General features: G+C 49.5%; 1 protein-coding gene across 7 annotated transcripts in view; it reads right to left on the bottom strand.

Moving 5' to 3' along the window:
• Window positions 1-1,074: 1,074 nt before the first annotated feature.
• The window catches only part of LOC108942546 (PHD finger protein 21B-like), a 69,129-nt gene continuing 54,162 nt past the window's right edge, over window positions 1,075-16,041 (bottom strand). For 2 of the 7 annotated variants that reach the window (XM_029252141.1, XM_029252139.1), the window contains 11 exons: window positions 12,901-12,993; window positions 11,642-12,001; window positions 10,818-11,072; window positions 9,136-9,187; window positions 8,616-8,692; window positions 8,089-8,143; window positions 6,769-6,791; window positions 5,387-5,545; window positions 5,131-5,197; window positions 4,518-4,621; window positions 1,075-4,154 (listed from right to left, as the gene is read on the bottom strand). In XM_029252141.1, coding sequence (XP_029107974.1) covers window positions 3,900-4,154; window positions 4,518-4,621; window positions 5,131-5,197; window positions 5,387-5,545; window positions 6,769-6,791; window positions 8,089-8,143; window positions 8,616-8,692; window positions 9,136-9,187; window positions 10,818-11,072; window positions 11,642-12,001; window positions 12,901-12,993 — 1,500 coding nt within the window. In that variant the 3' untranslated portion in view covers window positions 1,075-3,899. The remainder of the gene's footprint in view (window positions 4,155-4,517; window positions 4,622-5,130; window positions 5,198-5,386; window positions 5,546-6,768; window positions 6,792-8,088; window positions 8,144-8,615; window positions 8,693-9,135; window positions 9,188-10,817; window positions 11,073-11,641; window positions 12,002-12,900; window positions 12,994-16,041) is intronic. The other 5 variants (XM_029252142.1, XM_029252143.1, XR_003797702.1 and 2 more) reach the window with 4 other exon arrangements.

A 16,041-nucleotide genomic window follows, 5' to 3' on the forward strand; every position in this document is an offset into this window, starting at 1 on the left:
AAGTAGATGCTCAGAGAAACAGCGCCGTGCCACTGCCGCCATCGCACGCCACAGGCCGTACACGGTTACCGCCTCCGTTACGCGGTCCCCTCTCAGACAGGCCGAGGAGTTATCAGGATGACGGGCGCAGCTGAACTGTCGGGGGGCGTTAGCGAGGCCGGGACCCTGCTCTCCGAGAACGCATCTGAAGACAGAGGTCACCTGGGGGACACGGACCTGAGAGCTACGAGCGGGATTCGGTCGAAACCCAAATGCAGCGAGGGCTCCCGTGAACTCCGCAAGAATCCCCAACGGCGGCACAGAGCGCCGAGTAAACAAATTATGGCGGCGCAGCGAGTTGCGCTGCTGTCTCACAGCACTTGGCTGGTGTCAGAGGATGTGGGTTTGATCACCACTCAGGCTGTGTGGAGTTCGTATGTTCTCCCTGTGTCTGCAGAGGTTTCCTCTGGGTGCTCTGGTTTCCTCCCACAATCCAAAGACATGCTGTTCAGGTTCCCCCATAGTGTGTGAGTGACAGAGAGAGTGTGTTACACTGATGCGTGGATGAGTGACCCATTGTAAGCAGTGTATCTAGCAGTGTAAGTCACCACGGTGAATAAGGTGTGTGGGCTCATAACGCTACATAGAGCTCACTGGAAGTCGCTTTGGAGAAAAGCGTCCGCTAAGCGACTAAATGTAAATTAGCAACACTGCGACACAGAGCTACGGCTACAGCAGAAAGGCTCCCATTCCCGGTGCGGATTTTTGTGGCGAACCTGCACGAAGCGGGACCGCCGACGAACAGCAGGCGGCGCGGTGGTTAGAGTTGTCAACTTGCACAGGAGAAATACAGGCACGGATCCCACCTCCTGCTGTAGCGCCTTTGAACAAGGTACATACCCTGAAATCAGCGCAAGGAGAAGAGCGTCAGATAAACAAAAGCAACGTCGTCGGGCTTCGAACAGTAGCGCGTGAAGCCGCAACACGTACGGCGACCTCTCGCGCTCCAATTTACCCAGTTCACGCCTGACGTTTTTTTAATTGCTTTCATTTATTATCGCAATCGCATTCTTCCTAGAGATGCGGACGCAAAAAAAGGGAGACAAGTCGTCAGCAGTCACCAACGTCCATCAATCAACTTTTAATGCATCGTAAAGAAGAAAAACTACATTGGCATATGTAAGACAAACACTTTCCTATACACACTATCCACTGGACAGTTCCTTGTCACTTAGAGAGGAAACACTATGTCGACGTTCCCCGGTCCTTTCCACCCAGAATGCACTGTCCGGCCGCTCTCTGCTGCCTCCGCATGGCCAAGGGAATGCATTGCACATCGCGAGCCACATCAAAATGCATAAATTGGCAAACAAGAGCCTCCGCATTCAAAACTCATTCTCTGTTTCTCTGTTACTCGATAAAAGAATATATTAAAAAAAGAAAGTTTGTTCAACATAGTGTCAAGTGTATTAAAATAGATCTGTATAGTGCTGCACAGTTTCTTCCGGAGATTTCTGAAGGTGGGGGAGGACTCTGGGACGTGTGGTTCTGGGAGCTGCCATGTAAGGGCACGTTCGCTGGGCCGCTCTGACAGCTGATATGGTTCTTTACCTCGCTGCGTACCGCGCCCGTGCGGTGTCGCCCTCTCGGGGGGCCACATATGCCGGCTGCTTGGAGGTACCTTTCTGAGCGCGTGACGCGCACCGGAGGATGCCGGGAACATTTTTTGCGTCTGCTTTCCATATCTGCCTGTGTCTCGGGTTCCTACGGTGCCTTTTTAACGCTAAAAACAGAAGCGGAAACTGTCAGTCAGGTATGTGCTGGAGGACAGAAACACCACGTTGGAGTAACGCTGTAAAAGGACTTACGGAGATGAGACCGCTGACGTTATTAGTTATTAAGAGCAGACGTCGTTCTGCATCATCGGTGTGGATCAGCCAGTCGACGCTCACCTGCAAACCCCTGCGGTGACTCGTATTGTTCGACAGGAAAGGGTTCGCCTGTCGCGAAGAAGCTGCAAACTGCGTTTCTTTCCCGCGTGGAAGACTAAACCGACTTTATCCATTAGAGCTGTTCCTTTCAAGTAGGTTTGCGTGTCCTTGCTGTGGTTCTACACGCCGATCGTGGTGCTGGAGTCAGAGCCGGAGCTGCAAACGCCTCTGGGTGGAGTGGACGGGTCTCCTGGATGAGGCGTCCATCTCCTCGGCTGACCGCGCTGCCAGCAAACTAGCGTGGGACCCGGGCTTGGAAAACCGCAAAGTGTCGCCTTTACTGAGCCAAGGGTGCAATGTGTGTGTGTGTGTTTGGGGGAGAAGAGTGACTTTCTCAGCAGCTACTGAGTTGGACGTTCGGCTTTCCAGTCCACACGAGCTTTGCGCAAAACGACATGTCTGTCACACAGACCGATATGAATGTGTGAGAGCCTCACACCCTTCTCAACTGCCCTTTTGTGTTTCCCCTGATATCTGCAAATTAATATTCAATCACAGGTCCTCACACAGTTTTTCCTTCCAAAAAAATTGTGGGTCAGCAGCAATACTTTTGTTTTTTTTCACAGCACAGCCAAAAAAATGAGCTGTCAGTAGTTCGTTTCCAAAAAGACCTGCCCAGTTTAAACGCTTTACTGTCCTACCAGATGGAGAGGGGAGGGGAAGGCGCTGGCCGGGGGGGGGGGATCCGGCCGGACGCCAGCTCCATCCTGCACAGACGCTCGGCAGCGCGGGAAGACTAGCAAAACTGACACGTGTCCGCAAAGCGTCCTCACACACCGTGAATTCCAGAAAGTCTCCGAGGACAAAATGTTTGAAAAAAAAAAGAATGAAAAAGTAGAAGAAATACGAGAATTCCTGGAAGGTCGAGTCACGTCTTAATCCACGAAGCACGTCCGTTCGTACCGTCGAGCGGTCCTCAGCAGGTCGTACAAAAAGTCACGAGAAACAAAAGAGCTCGGCTTCAAAATGAGAAGGGGCAGCAGGCAGGAACTGGAAACACAAGGAGGGAAAAAAAACGGGAGCTCCCAGTAAAAAAAGAGAAGGGCTGCTTTTTTTTGGCATATTTTTCCGTGCGGTTGAAGAAGAGGGGCACGGCAAGATGGCAGCGCCGCGCGTTCACTTTGACGTGAACGGCTTTTCAACTCGTCCTTCCGTCCGAAAGCAATCCGTTGGCGGAGAACGACGGGAAGGAAGGAACGAGGGAGCGCCCCGCGCCGTCGCCAAAGGACCGAGCTCTCCGTTACGAACGCTAAATTCTCTCTCTTGTTAAATACTCTTCGCTTTCGCCTCTGTTAATACTGAAAAAAGTTCACTTTGCTTTGTTCGAAGGCTCAAAAACATACGTAGGACACAAACGCAACGCCTCCTCAGCCCGTTTCCCCCGAATCAGAATAACAGCCATTGTTCGTTGCGGAATAAGAACGGGTCTCTACGCAGAAACGCTCACGTACACTCACCTCGGTATTTTCCCACAAGTTCCTAGTGACTACTACTACTAGTCCCTAGCACTCTCCCACCCTATGTTCAGAACAATTATTAGTGTTGGAAAAAAAAAAAAAAAATCATCAGAACCGGCTGCACAGAAGATTTCGTTTCGTACACCTGCGACAGGCATTATGTTCGTCCGCTTTTATATTCATAAATACATTAAGGCCAAGAACATTAATAAATAAAAAGAATAAGTTAAAAAAATCTCATAAGCACTGAAGGTGTTGGGTTTAAAAAATACTCATGGCAAACCACGCGCGGGATATCGTTTTGTCACAACACTCTTTTGAAAAATGACACCGACTGAGTGTTTTTGTTCTTCGATGAAGGGCGGCGTGTCGTCGATTCTTCCCAGCGGGTGGCGGGTGGGAGACGCCTCCGGCCGACGTGGAGGAGATATGGTTCGGCAGGCAGGTGGGCTCCGGCGGGCCGCGCCCTGGGTCACTTGTTGGCCTGCGCCTGAGGTACGCTCTTCTGGTGCAGCGCGCCGGAGCCGCTGGGGGGCATCGCGCCCGCGCTGGCGGGTTTGATCCACGGCAGCGAGAGCAGGGGCGCCTCCGTGGTCGTGGTGGCCGTCATGGTCACCTGGATCATGTGGTCCCGCTGGATGAGCCGGATCAAGGCCTTCAGACGCTCCAGGGAGGCCTTGGTCTCCTTCTGGCGCTCCAGCAGACTTTTCTTCAGCTCCGTGCTTCTCTGTGGGACGCAAACATCGCAGAAACCTCACATTGTTTATTTGCGCGCGCGCACACACACACGGACACTCGCACAAAGAGGTCAACGGAGGTCATTCCCGCTCTCTAATAAGTAGATGCTACTTCTTCACTCCTCTACTGATGCACATTCCTGTGTGTGTGGTCTGTGTCTGCTTTCGTCGTTATTCCTGTGTGACTTTATGTCTCAAGCTGTCCTGCTTTCCTTTGGGATCAGTCAAGCGTCTATCCGTATATGTATTTTGGAGCGGCTCTCCAAAGCCCCCATGCGTAGCTTCCTCGTCCCACCCGGCAACAGATGACCGACAGACCGCTCGGGTTGGCTCGGGAGGGCGCAGCGGCGTACCGCAAGCGACTCGCTGAGCTGCTGGTCGCGCTCCTCCAGCAGGGCGCGCTCTTTCTTCAGCTCGCCGCTCCTCCTCAGCAGCCTCTTCTTCTCCTCTTCTCGAGCTGCACGGACAGAGGGTGCGGTCACACACGGCTGAGTGTCTGGGACACACGCTAGTTTCTCAGCAATATCACACACACACACACACGCACACACACACGGCATAGTCTCTTTGTCCCACTGACACGTCGCTATTTAGAAACTCGTGACGTTACCGCTCAAGGTATAACTCAGAGAAAGCTGCACAAGCGATTAACCATACAAGCAGTGTATTCTGAGACGTAACGTGAAAGAGCACAAAAAGTAAACACTGCAACTTGAATCATGTGTGAACTCCACACGTTAATGATTTTATCGCCGTCATTCGGATATTTTTCCGCAACTCGCACGGTTTTCGTTGCACTTAAGCATACGATTAGTTTTCGGCTATACCTGTCAAGGCCCACAGTAGGCCAACGTTACACTGCGGTACACACTCCTGAACAACAGAGTCACTCCTCCACTGTTACCACCCAACATTTCAGAGCGCCACATGTCTGTGGGATCCACAGGAACTGAGCGTCTTGCTTACCTCTCTTGTGTGCTACATAAGACTGGACAAAATTCTGGGGCCACGACATATTATCTTTGTTTATTACCTGAAAAGGGAAGAAGTGTTCACAACGTTTCAGCAAAGTGTGTCACGTGTTACAAGAGGCAAAGCTTGAGAACAAAATGGAGACTTAAAGATGATCTGTGGCTTCCCAACGACTTGGGCACACACCCAAAATCTGGGACGCCTCAGTTACGCCGCACAGGCTTCGCGGGGCTCGGTCTGAGACACGCACCTTCTTCTGACACCTGGGGCACGTCCAGGAGCCCTTGGGGGGTGTCCTCAGCGGCGGGTGGACGCAATCGGGGTGGTAGGCGCGGTGGCAGCCGTGGCAGGGCTGCAGCTCCCCGTCCTCTTTGCACACGGCACAGCGGTCATCACGCGCCGAGCCCTCCTGCCCGGAGACACAGCACAGGGTCCCGCTGACGTGACTCGTCGCACCTCTCGGGCACCGCCACGCGACAGAGCCCCGTCCCTGTCCACGCCGGTATCCGGATGGCACCCGTCTCCATGGGAACAGGATTCTCTACTCCTTAGAGTCAAAGGTCCCACGGCAGATACAGCGGAGCTGAAGAGCGTGTGGCTATCTTCCTCCTTGTCAGGGCGTATACGGTTTCCCTCCTACGATCCGCAGCTTTGCGTTTCTGACAGATTCTCACCTCCGGCACTTCGCTGGCTCAGCTTGCAGCGTCTTCACTCCTCAGTTCATATGTACGCATTTCTAGCCAGCTGTAATATTCTTTACCTTTAAATCACACTTGCACGGCACTTTTCTCCGAAGCATCTTACAGCGTTGGGCTACTCGCACTAATTTACCCGTGTATAAAGCTGGGTCAATTTTACGGTATCGGTTCAGGGTAACCAGCTTGATCATGGGAACTACAGCAGGAGGTGGGATTTAAACCCGAGTTCTTTGACTGTAAAGGGAGCATGTTTAACCACTATGGCCCCTGCTGGCTATCTGTAGGAACTGAACTTTAGAAGGACGGTACAGTTTTTTAGTGACATCATACTGGTGAGCGACATATTATTAGTACGGAATATTGTAAGACTGGATAGGGTCTTCCAGTTCTTCTTCAGAATTTAAATTTGCCAATTAGATCACAACTCTGACATGCTGCGGAAGAACCGACACCATTAAGTGAGATTCTTCTATTTCCGCAGAGCGGTGCTGCTCGAAGGACTACGGGTGAGAAGAGACAGTGTTAATGGGACACATTTCTGGTTCTGACTCCGTGACGATTCCTGCACGGTTACGTGCCGCGTGGCCGTAACCGTCTCACCGTGGATGTTGGACGCAGCTGCAGCAGTGTGAGAGGTGCGAGCCTTTGCATCTGACATTTACAGCGGTGGGCTGGAGCGCCCCCTTGAGGGAGAACTGGGTGCAGGACAGCAAAGAGGAGCTGAAAGCCAGTGCCCAACCTCATTTCCCGCTACGATACTCTAGAAAGACCACCTAATATCACACAAATATGCACAAAACATATTATAATACTTAACGGCACCGGGAAAACCACCTGAAAGCAAGAGCTTGCAAGTTGCCCACGCACAAGCCCCGCCCCCAGCCCAGATCAGGGAAGAGTAGGGAGGGCTCTCTGTGTGACACGGCCTACATACCTTCCAGCAGAGATCCTCAGAGTCTAGCATGTAGACAGGAAGCAGAGAACAGGTTAGTCGCAGTGGGTTTCGGGTGCAGCAGGGTGAGGGGCAAAGCCATGCAGCAGGTACAGGGGCCTCACGTACAGCAGTGCGGCACATTTCCGACATGTTCTACACGCTCACAAAACAGCAAACCGCCAGGTGCTCATCGATAACAGGTACACCCACTCCTCACATATTGGGCAAAATCTGTTGCATGAAATGTGAGCCACTGGTAATATGATCACCTAAAATGAATGAAAATGCTATATAAATAAAATGTTATTAATGACAGTCACAATACCAAAATATTTGATAACATTTTAACCAAAAATATTATCTGTAGCTTCTTTTTTAACGTTACATCTTCATTCATCCATCCATTATCAAAAACTGCTTGTCCAATGCAGGGTCCCAGAGGTCCAGAGTCTATCCAGAAACCATAAGGTGTGAGACAAGGGTTACCCTGGACAGAGACATGTTTATAATTTTGCTCATGGATGTTTACAATATAAATAAATAAAATTTACATCATCACTGCCTACAGCTTGGTAAAATTTTGCTTTGTGTAAGTTGGTTTGGAGAAAAAAAATCTGCTATTTTGAGCGTGATATAATATTTGCGGTGGGGGGTGCGGCGGCGCAGTGGGTTGGACCACAGTCCTGCTCTCCGGTGGGTCTGGGGTTCGAGTCCCGCTTGGGGTGCCTTGCGGCGGACTGGCGTCCCGTCCTGGGTGTGTCCCCTCCCCCTCCGGCCTTACGCCCTGTGTTGCCGGGTAGGCTCTGGTTCCCCGTGACCCCGTATGGGACAAGCGGTTCTGAAAATGTGTGTGTGTATAATATTTGCCATAATTAAGAGTTTGTGACTGGTTGAGACTGCCGGTGTGAAAGGAAGCAGAAAGTGTATGCAGTGGTTGCTTTTGTTACGGAGTGTGAAATACACAGCAGGCAGTGAATAAAATACCTGTTGTGGAAGTAAAATGACAGCATAACTGGCAAAAACGCTACCGTACCGAACAATAAGCCCACCGTATGAAAGATGGGCTCATATTTTCATAAGCTGCTGTATTTGTTTTTCATTGGCCGGGACCCCGCTATACGAGGTGTGAGTGTACATTTGAACCCCACAAAAAATAGCAATTTGCAAAAAAGAATTCAATCTGTTCAGTTTGCAGTAAACATGTCTGTACACATGCAACAAACATATTTATATGTCGTTAGAAGACACGATGCAGGGTGCGCAACGCCCATACGCTACCGCTGCCAGACAGTGACCGGCGGTCACCTCGGTCACAGTTACCTCCAGAAGACAGGAAGAGCGCGCTGCTCAGGTAATTTGACGCATGTCGTTTACGCTGAAAATGAAAGAAATGGCATCAATTAATGTAACATAACAAGATGCAACTTTCAAAATCATGCCTGTGTCACACATTCACATTGTGGATTAGGGAACCTGCGCTGCGGGTTCTTCGAGTATCTGAGCCACGTCATTTACATCCCTTACAAAATCATCAGTCATCAGTCAGCAGCATTCATCTTCGCCGCCTTTCATTTTAGGCACAACAGAATTTGTCACAGAATAAACGGGAGATCAATAACACCATTTTCACGCAGGGCTGCTGTTGAAGGAAGGAGTTCAGGCGCTGCTTGATTATCCTCAAAAACAAGCTTTCATTTGCACTGAGGGATCTTCATCTTCCCTTGCAGGCATAAATTAAAACAATAAAAACGTGACTTCTGCAGCAATCAAGTACGGCGTTCAGGTTTTCCTTTTTTCACGGGAGAGTAGAGTTTCCCCCAATCCGCCCGGCTCGTTCGCCCTCGTACCTCGGGTTCGAACAGGCCGCTGTAGGCGGGGTTCGCCGTGCTCCGTCTTTTCCTCTCCTGCCTCTTGCTCTGGATCTCTGCGGTCGAAGGAGCGGTAAGGTCAGTCCAACCATGCAAGGCCATGTGGGAGCCCTTTCAGCTTCCGTTACAAAATTAAGGTGGAATTAACGGAAGGCTGCGATTGGTTGAGGCTATCGATGTGACGGGAAGTCGGAAGTGTTACGGCGTTTGGTTTCGTTACGGAAGAAGCGCGGTAGAAGAAGCTCATTTTTCTCACTGCTTAACAAATGTATCCTTTCAAGGGCACGGCAAGGTGCAGCTAGTGAACACGTGGAACGTATAACTGCGACAACAACGACAAAGTAACAACAACAAAGGGTATAGCGAATATAACTGTTCTACTGACGTTATCATCTCAATGTACATGATAAAAAAGAAAAACTGAGCATTAAGAGCAAAGCTTAACGCCGCAGTATGTCAAGTGAACATGATGCCACGCCGTGTCGCTGAAAAAGCTCACCTTCCAAGTGCTCTGTGGTAACTAAACCCAGGGCCACCATGAAGGCTGTTTTCTGTGGAAAGGAAGGTGAGAACATCAGCGGCGAGGTAAATCGCACACAGGGTGAGGCTGATCACGCGAACGCTTCGGTGACCATTCGCTACACACGAGCCCCTAGGCAGGACCCCGCCGAGAGACCCGCTGCTCCTAACCCATTTACAGGGCTTCGGACTCAAACGCATTTATGCAGCTCAGCACACGCTGGGTCTTGCGTTGACGTTCGGGTCACAAATTCACAAAGACGCAAACTTTTCATATTTGATTTCCACTGGATTTTCTTTGCTTACCCATTTTAAAAAATTAGCAGAGCAAACATCACCTGCATTTTCACACCCAGCCAATAACTGGCACCAGAGTAATTCAACCCCCTGCTTCCGTGTTTACGGGTCCTCACAGCTGCTGAGTCTCCGTGATCACATATCATGAAGAAGAATGCTGCATGTTTATAGCATGAATTAGTCAACAGTTGAACTTGCATAGGAATTTTTTAGAGAGAACATATTTCAAGTTATAGCAAATTAGTTTAAAATTTAAAAGTCTGTAAAAATGTTGAAAGTTTTACAGGGTCTTTTATATGTTAGTTCGATCCTAGACTTTTGCTAAACGTAACCAGTATACGTTCGGGGGTGTGGTGGCACAGCGGGTTTGGCAGGGTCCAGCTCTCTGGTAGGTCTGGGGTTCAAGTGCTGCTTGGGGTGCCTTGTGATGGACTGGTGTCCCATGTGTCCTATACCCCTCCAACCTTGCACCCTGTATTGCCAGCCTAGGCGCTGGTTCACCAAGACCCCTGCTTAGATCAAGTGGTTTCAGACAGTGTGTGTGTCTGATAACCAGCATATAAATGAAATACTATTTTAATTGTACAACTAATAAAGCAAACTGAAAGTAACCAGACACTGCCAAACGCTGTGCATGTTCTTTCAAGTTAATCAAAGATAAGAAAAATTAAAGTCTTGCGCTGGACTGGTACTCCATACACGGTGTTCCCTGCCTAATGCCCTGTGTTTCCATCGTAGGCTCTGGACACCAGCAGAACTGCATATGATGAGCGCTTGATGGAAGCAAAATAAATAAAGTTCTATGCCAGATTTTTCATTGAAATTTTTCATTTTTTAATTTATATCTTTATCTGAGCTTCTTACACAGCCTAAACTTGGATGAATCAAGAGACATCTGTGTTATTCAACTGTTATTGATTGTGACATAATGTTTGGATTTATAAAGAAGATTTCCGCTTCCAGTTGGGTCCAAGTGTATGTTTTAAATGACTACTCATGACAACCTGCGGCAAATACAAGGTGAACATGTAATAGAGACAATATGTTCTTGTGCAGCTGACTTGTGGCAATTCAGGCTCTCGTTGCGGAAACGGATTACAAGGACTTTCCTCCTCTCATGAAGAGACGCAGCGTTGAAAAGGGAAACACAAGGAGGACAAGATAAACTGGGGTTAGGCACCTCGGTAGTGGGATCAGTTAACTGGTACGTGTGAACTGGATAAGGCAGGAACGAGCACCTACTCAGCCACCGCCCCTCAAACACGTGCCAGTGTTTTAACATTCATATTATATAGCGCTACACTTGCTGAAAATGATCTCTTCCACAGTACGCAGGCACGGTGACGAGAGCCCAGCGCGAGGCACCTGTCGGTTTGCTTTCGTGGCTCTGGTAGAGAGAACCGACCCAGAACCAGAACCGGACCCAGTTTGGGACCACCAGCTAGCCTTCACCTCTGGGTCCTCCTCCTTCTTCTTCTTGGCGGAAGGGGTGAGGGCCGGGCTACAGGTGGACACGGGCGTGGGCGCGGGCACAGGTGCAGAGTCTCGGGCCGGGCTGTCAGCCTGCGGGCCTGGTGAGCTCTGCGAGATGCTCGGCGTCTGCGGCTGGATTATTATCACCTGCAGCAACACACCATCGTGCAACTCTATAAACATCCGCTGGGAGACACTAGTGTTACCCACTGTGCCGCCATGCCGCCCACACCATGCACCAGGGCCGCTATGAGTTCTCAACCTCCATTTCTCTTTACTGTTCTGTTTTTGCATGAAAAGCTGAATTAATACATAGGTATTTCTCTTTGTGTATGATAACTAAGGTTAAATACTGAGATGTCTGTGTTCATTTTCATTGAATTTGGTGATATTTTAGCCTAAATGAATGTCGGTTTTGTAGAAGAAGAGCGTAAAAAAAAAAGTCTTGCCAATGGAAGCAGTGGTGGCTACGTCTTTGATTTGAGAGAATTCATATAACAAAGGCTTTTTCAGGATTACTTTTGTAAAGCGGGGAAAGACTGCAGAACATTTTATGTTGGTTTTTTGCACAGAGGAAGGAGGCGAAGCAGGGCAAGATCAGAAGCGAAAAATGGGAAGCCATGAAAGTGAAGAGAAGATCCTCCAGCCTTCTAGCCAAAGCCACCTGGGAAGGGTACGGCTGCCAGAGGGTCGGCAGGTAGGGGCTCGTGTCTCACCTTGCTGTCTGTACTGAAGACCAGAGGTTGCACCTTCATGGTCTCATTGACCGCGGACAACGTGGAGCCCCGGGTCCCGCTGGGCGGGGCCGAGATGATGGCGTAGGCCACGCCGGCTCCGCCGATGGCTGCAGCGACGGGGGGTGCGGGCGGGGGCGGCGAGGATGAAGGCGAGGGTGAGGACTGGCCGTTGGGCAGCCGCGCGGGACTGAAGGTGCTGCTGCAGGCCGGCAGGCCGGGGCCCCAGCTTTTGGGGCTCACGACAGTGGTGGCCCTCTGCAGTGTGGTCGGCTGGCTGACCTGCTGCTCCTGGCCAGGACTCTGGGGAAGGCTGTCGGGGATCAGGGTCTTTGGCCTAACCTGCGGGGGGTCACATTAAAGCATGTCACAAGGCACAAGAAGAGCCCTCCTCTGCAGGGCTGGGACACCAGCAGCATCCTAACTGTTCTTTATACTATCTCTCTTTGTCTCTTCCTCAGTTCTGGCATAAACCTGAACTCACACACAAAATACACTGCAGCCAGTTTTAAACTATATGGTTTAGACAGCTGGGGACAGTTGGTAGGCTAGCGGTTAGCGCTCCTGCCTTTGGACCCACAGGTTCAACTCCCACCTCTGGCTGTACTACTCTTGAGCAAAGTACTTACCCTAAAATTGCTCCAGTAACATTACCCAGCTGTATAAATGGGTAAATAACTGTAAGTACCTTAGTGTTGGCAGCTGTTCTGGAGAAGAGCATCAGCTAAATGAATAAATATAAATGATGTATGTATGTCAGCAGCGTGTTGGTGTGTTGACTACTGCCACCTTGTGGTTGTGTGAGTAAGTGCACAGGGCATTGGATCCTCAGTAGTGCTGAACAAAATGCTTCATCTGCATGCAGGGCACAGAAAGTCTTCATGATCTATTCACGTATGTATCCACCTATGAAAGATGGCAGTGAAAACAACATTTAAAGGTCCTGTATTAGGACCCACATTCTCAAGCAAACTGCAGGGATTATTACTGGACTCCTTTACAGGGCAGATGTGCCAGAGCTGACATGAGTCCAGGCCTGGAAGGTCTACATCTTTTTCTTTTGAGTTGACTGCTGCCAAAGAGCAGAACTTTACTTTTCAGTGTAATCCAGTTCTCCGGAACAGCCTGCGGGAGCGGAATTTAAGTTGCGTGGAGATGACGGGTTTAACAAAGGGCTTCGCTGACAGCTCGTGGAAGCGAGTGCTGGTGCCTGTGCGGTGTGCTCTCAGGTGGGCACTTACCTGAGGTAGCACGGCGGGCGCCTGCCCTCCCAGCCGATGCAGGGAGCTTACCTGAGGCACCTTGATGGGCACGGTTGTGAGGGTTCCCAGGATCTGCCAGGAGACAGGAAGGCAAGGCAGGGGAGACGGCGTTAACCAAGTCATTTGCATCGCCCACCATTCCACACCTTAACCCATTTATCCCAAGCGGTGGATATTTTTAGAGAAGCAGTCTGGGTTGGGTGGCTCGCGCGAGGGTTAAAGCCCAGATTCCCTGCTCTCTACCATACAGTAAGGGCAGCGCCAGTCTCCATAGACCAAATGGTATCCGCTGCGGTATCCACTGTTATTATTACTGCAGCCCATCCGCACATAACCAGACGATACTGGAAGGAGAAGACAGTACAGCGTATCACAACATTGCTTTTTAAAAAATATATTTTCCTGAATTTTCAAAAAAAAAAAGAAAACTGGTTAATCAGCAAAATGAAATCCAGCGTCTTTCGTCCAATATTTGAAGTGATACAGCCCTCGACACAACATTTTTTTCGACGTGAAGAACTGGAAGGAATCATCTCCATCTTCGCACCAGCCTCCTCCCTCCCATTAAGGCCTGCAGTCATTTTCCTCCCCAGTGGTAGGATACTGGGCAAAGTGAGACGAACTGGGAAAAAGTTCATTTGTTTCAGTGCTCATCTGCAAAGCTACACCTTGAAGTGCACAACACCAGAAAGACTGGTGATGGACTAAAGACTTTCTTCAGATTTCTTAAAATGTTCTGTTTAGGTATAACAAGATAAGAATCGTGTGAAAACACCCTGAATGGACAGATGGATGGATGGATGGATGGATGGATGAATGAATGAAAACAAAACTGTATTAACTACAGAGAGAAGTTCACTTTGCCTGCAGCAGAATACAATGTACAATATGCATACATATGACATACATACACAAGTAAAATAACCAAACATACACACGTGCATTTGCTGAACCACTCGTCCCATACGGGGTCGCGGGAACCGGAGCCTACCCGGCAACTCAGTGTATAAGGGACACACCCAGGATGGGACGCCAGTCCGCCGCAAGGAAGCCCCAAGTAGGACTCGAACCCCAGACCCCCCAGAGAAGAAGACCCACTGCGCCACCACATCCCCCTACCAAGCATACAGGTAAGTTGAAATATAAACAAGGGAAATAAAGGACAAATACACACACACACACACACACACACACACACACACACACACACACACTGTCTGAAACCGCTTGTCCCATGTAGGGTCGCGAGGAGCCGGAGCCTAACCCGGCAACACGGGGCGTAAGGCTGGAGGGGGGGAGGGGATACACCCAGGATGGGACACTAATCCATCGCAAGGCACAGGACTCAAACCTCAGATCCACCAGAGAGCAGGACCTGGTCAAACCCACTACACCACTGCACCACCGTGCCCCCCCCACTATATATACTTATAAATATTATATTTATAAAAATAACATTTTATTGCACCATGATGTGTGTTGTACTAAGTAGAAACTTAAGTTATTGAGTGCATGAATACGCACGCATATAAACACATTTACATTTATTTATTTACCTGATACTTTTCTCCAAAGCAACTTACAATATTAACCATTTATTTATAAATATACCACTGGGTAATTTAGGGTAAGTACCTTGCTCAAGGGTACTACAGCTGGAGGTGGGATTCAAACCCGAAACCTTTGGGGCCAAAGGCAGCAGGTCTAACCACTAGAGGACCAGCTGTCAAAAGTGAGAAGGAGCGGTAAGTAGAAATGAGATGATGATGATGATGATGAAGTGTCAATCAGTGACAGAAGAGTCAGTCTTATGACCCCCGATGAACTGCTTTGTTGTTTCTGCTGCTGTATTATCGCTTCCCCGAAATGACTCACTTTTGCTCACTAAGTGAGGAGCTGTACAAACAGTTTGCTCAAGGGTACAACTCATTGACCCTGGTGGGGGTTCAGAAGTCCCCACCGAGTGAAGCAGCCTTTAACAAAGAGATATGTTCCTGGATACGGTCCATCGCCACCGAAAGAAGGTACCTTCAGCGCGGAGCGCTCAGACAGCGCGGTGTGAAATCTGCGCCCCCCCCAAGCACAGTTACTCTGCCTTCGGTGTCCCTGCCTCTTGCTGGCACGCGCGGCTATGCGCCGGGCAGCCGCGCGTGTCGAACCGAGCGCGACCCGTTCGGAAGGGTTGTGTTTATCACAGGCGGGCAGCTCCATTGTTCCCGGGGAGCGGCTTTGGAGGCCACGGAACACGCCGGACTAACAGAGCCTTGGCGTAACGGCAACCCAAAGTGCGCTCTGGATGCACAGTAAACCTGGAAGAGCGGACATACAGTATGGACTGTACCGTAGTGAATACACAGGGTCCCCCTGCAGGCTACCTGCTCAGATACGTGGGCACAGGGCATGAAAGTGGACCAGTTTCGCATGAATCAACATGTAACTGTACAATGTACATCCAACATATGTAAACAATCGTTATAATAAGAGTAACAAGAATAATACCAATGTGTACAGAAAAGCAGACACGGACATTTAAGTTTAAGCCACGTGCACCTTTACAAATCAGTAAATCAATAAATTATTCTAAAAAATGCTCTGCTTTTCACATTAAATGATTTGATTAAATTCTTCAACTTGACAAATAAGGATACGTTCTAAAAAAAACGTGACGCACAATGGCACCGCGAACACGTGGCATTTCGAGCATTCATTCCCCACAACAGGCATCTCCATCCACCCGTCCGCTCATCCACCGCTCGTCCACCTTCTCTGCTTCTGATTTTGCAGCTCCCTCCTCACTTTTCCTTATTTCAAGATACACATTTTGCTTAATAATAAAAAACAAGTAGCCTTAGACTTGTATCTAGCGCTATCCCACATGACCGCCTCCACCCAGAAAACCAGTAACTATACTGACGCTGTGTGATCACGGCGGTCTCGAACCTCCAACAGAAATATATATATATATATGTGTATATACATATTGTTTTTTTTCGGAGCAGGCCTGCCCACATACAGCTGTACACCAGAGACTTTGAGTGCTGCGGACTTGCGGAAGGATGCAGCAGCTCACAGGGAAGCGCGCGTTGTGTTCGAGGCACGGAACGGCTGTTGAGACTTGTG

This window comes from Scleropages formosus, chromosome 5, assembly GCF_900964775.1.
Source record: "Scleropages formosus chromosome 5, fSclFor1.1, whole genome shotgun sequence".
Classification (NCBI taxonomy): Eukaryota; Metazoa; Chordata; class Actinopteri; order Osteoglossiformes; family Osteoglossidae; genus Scleropages; species Scleropages formosus.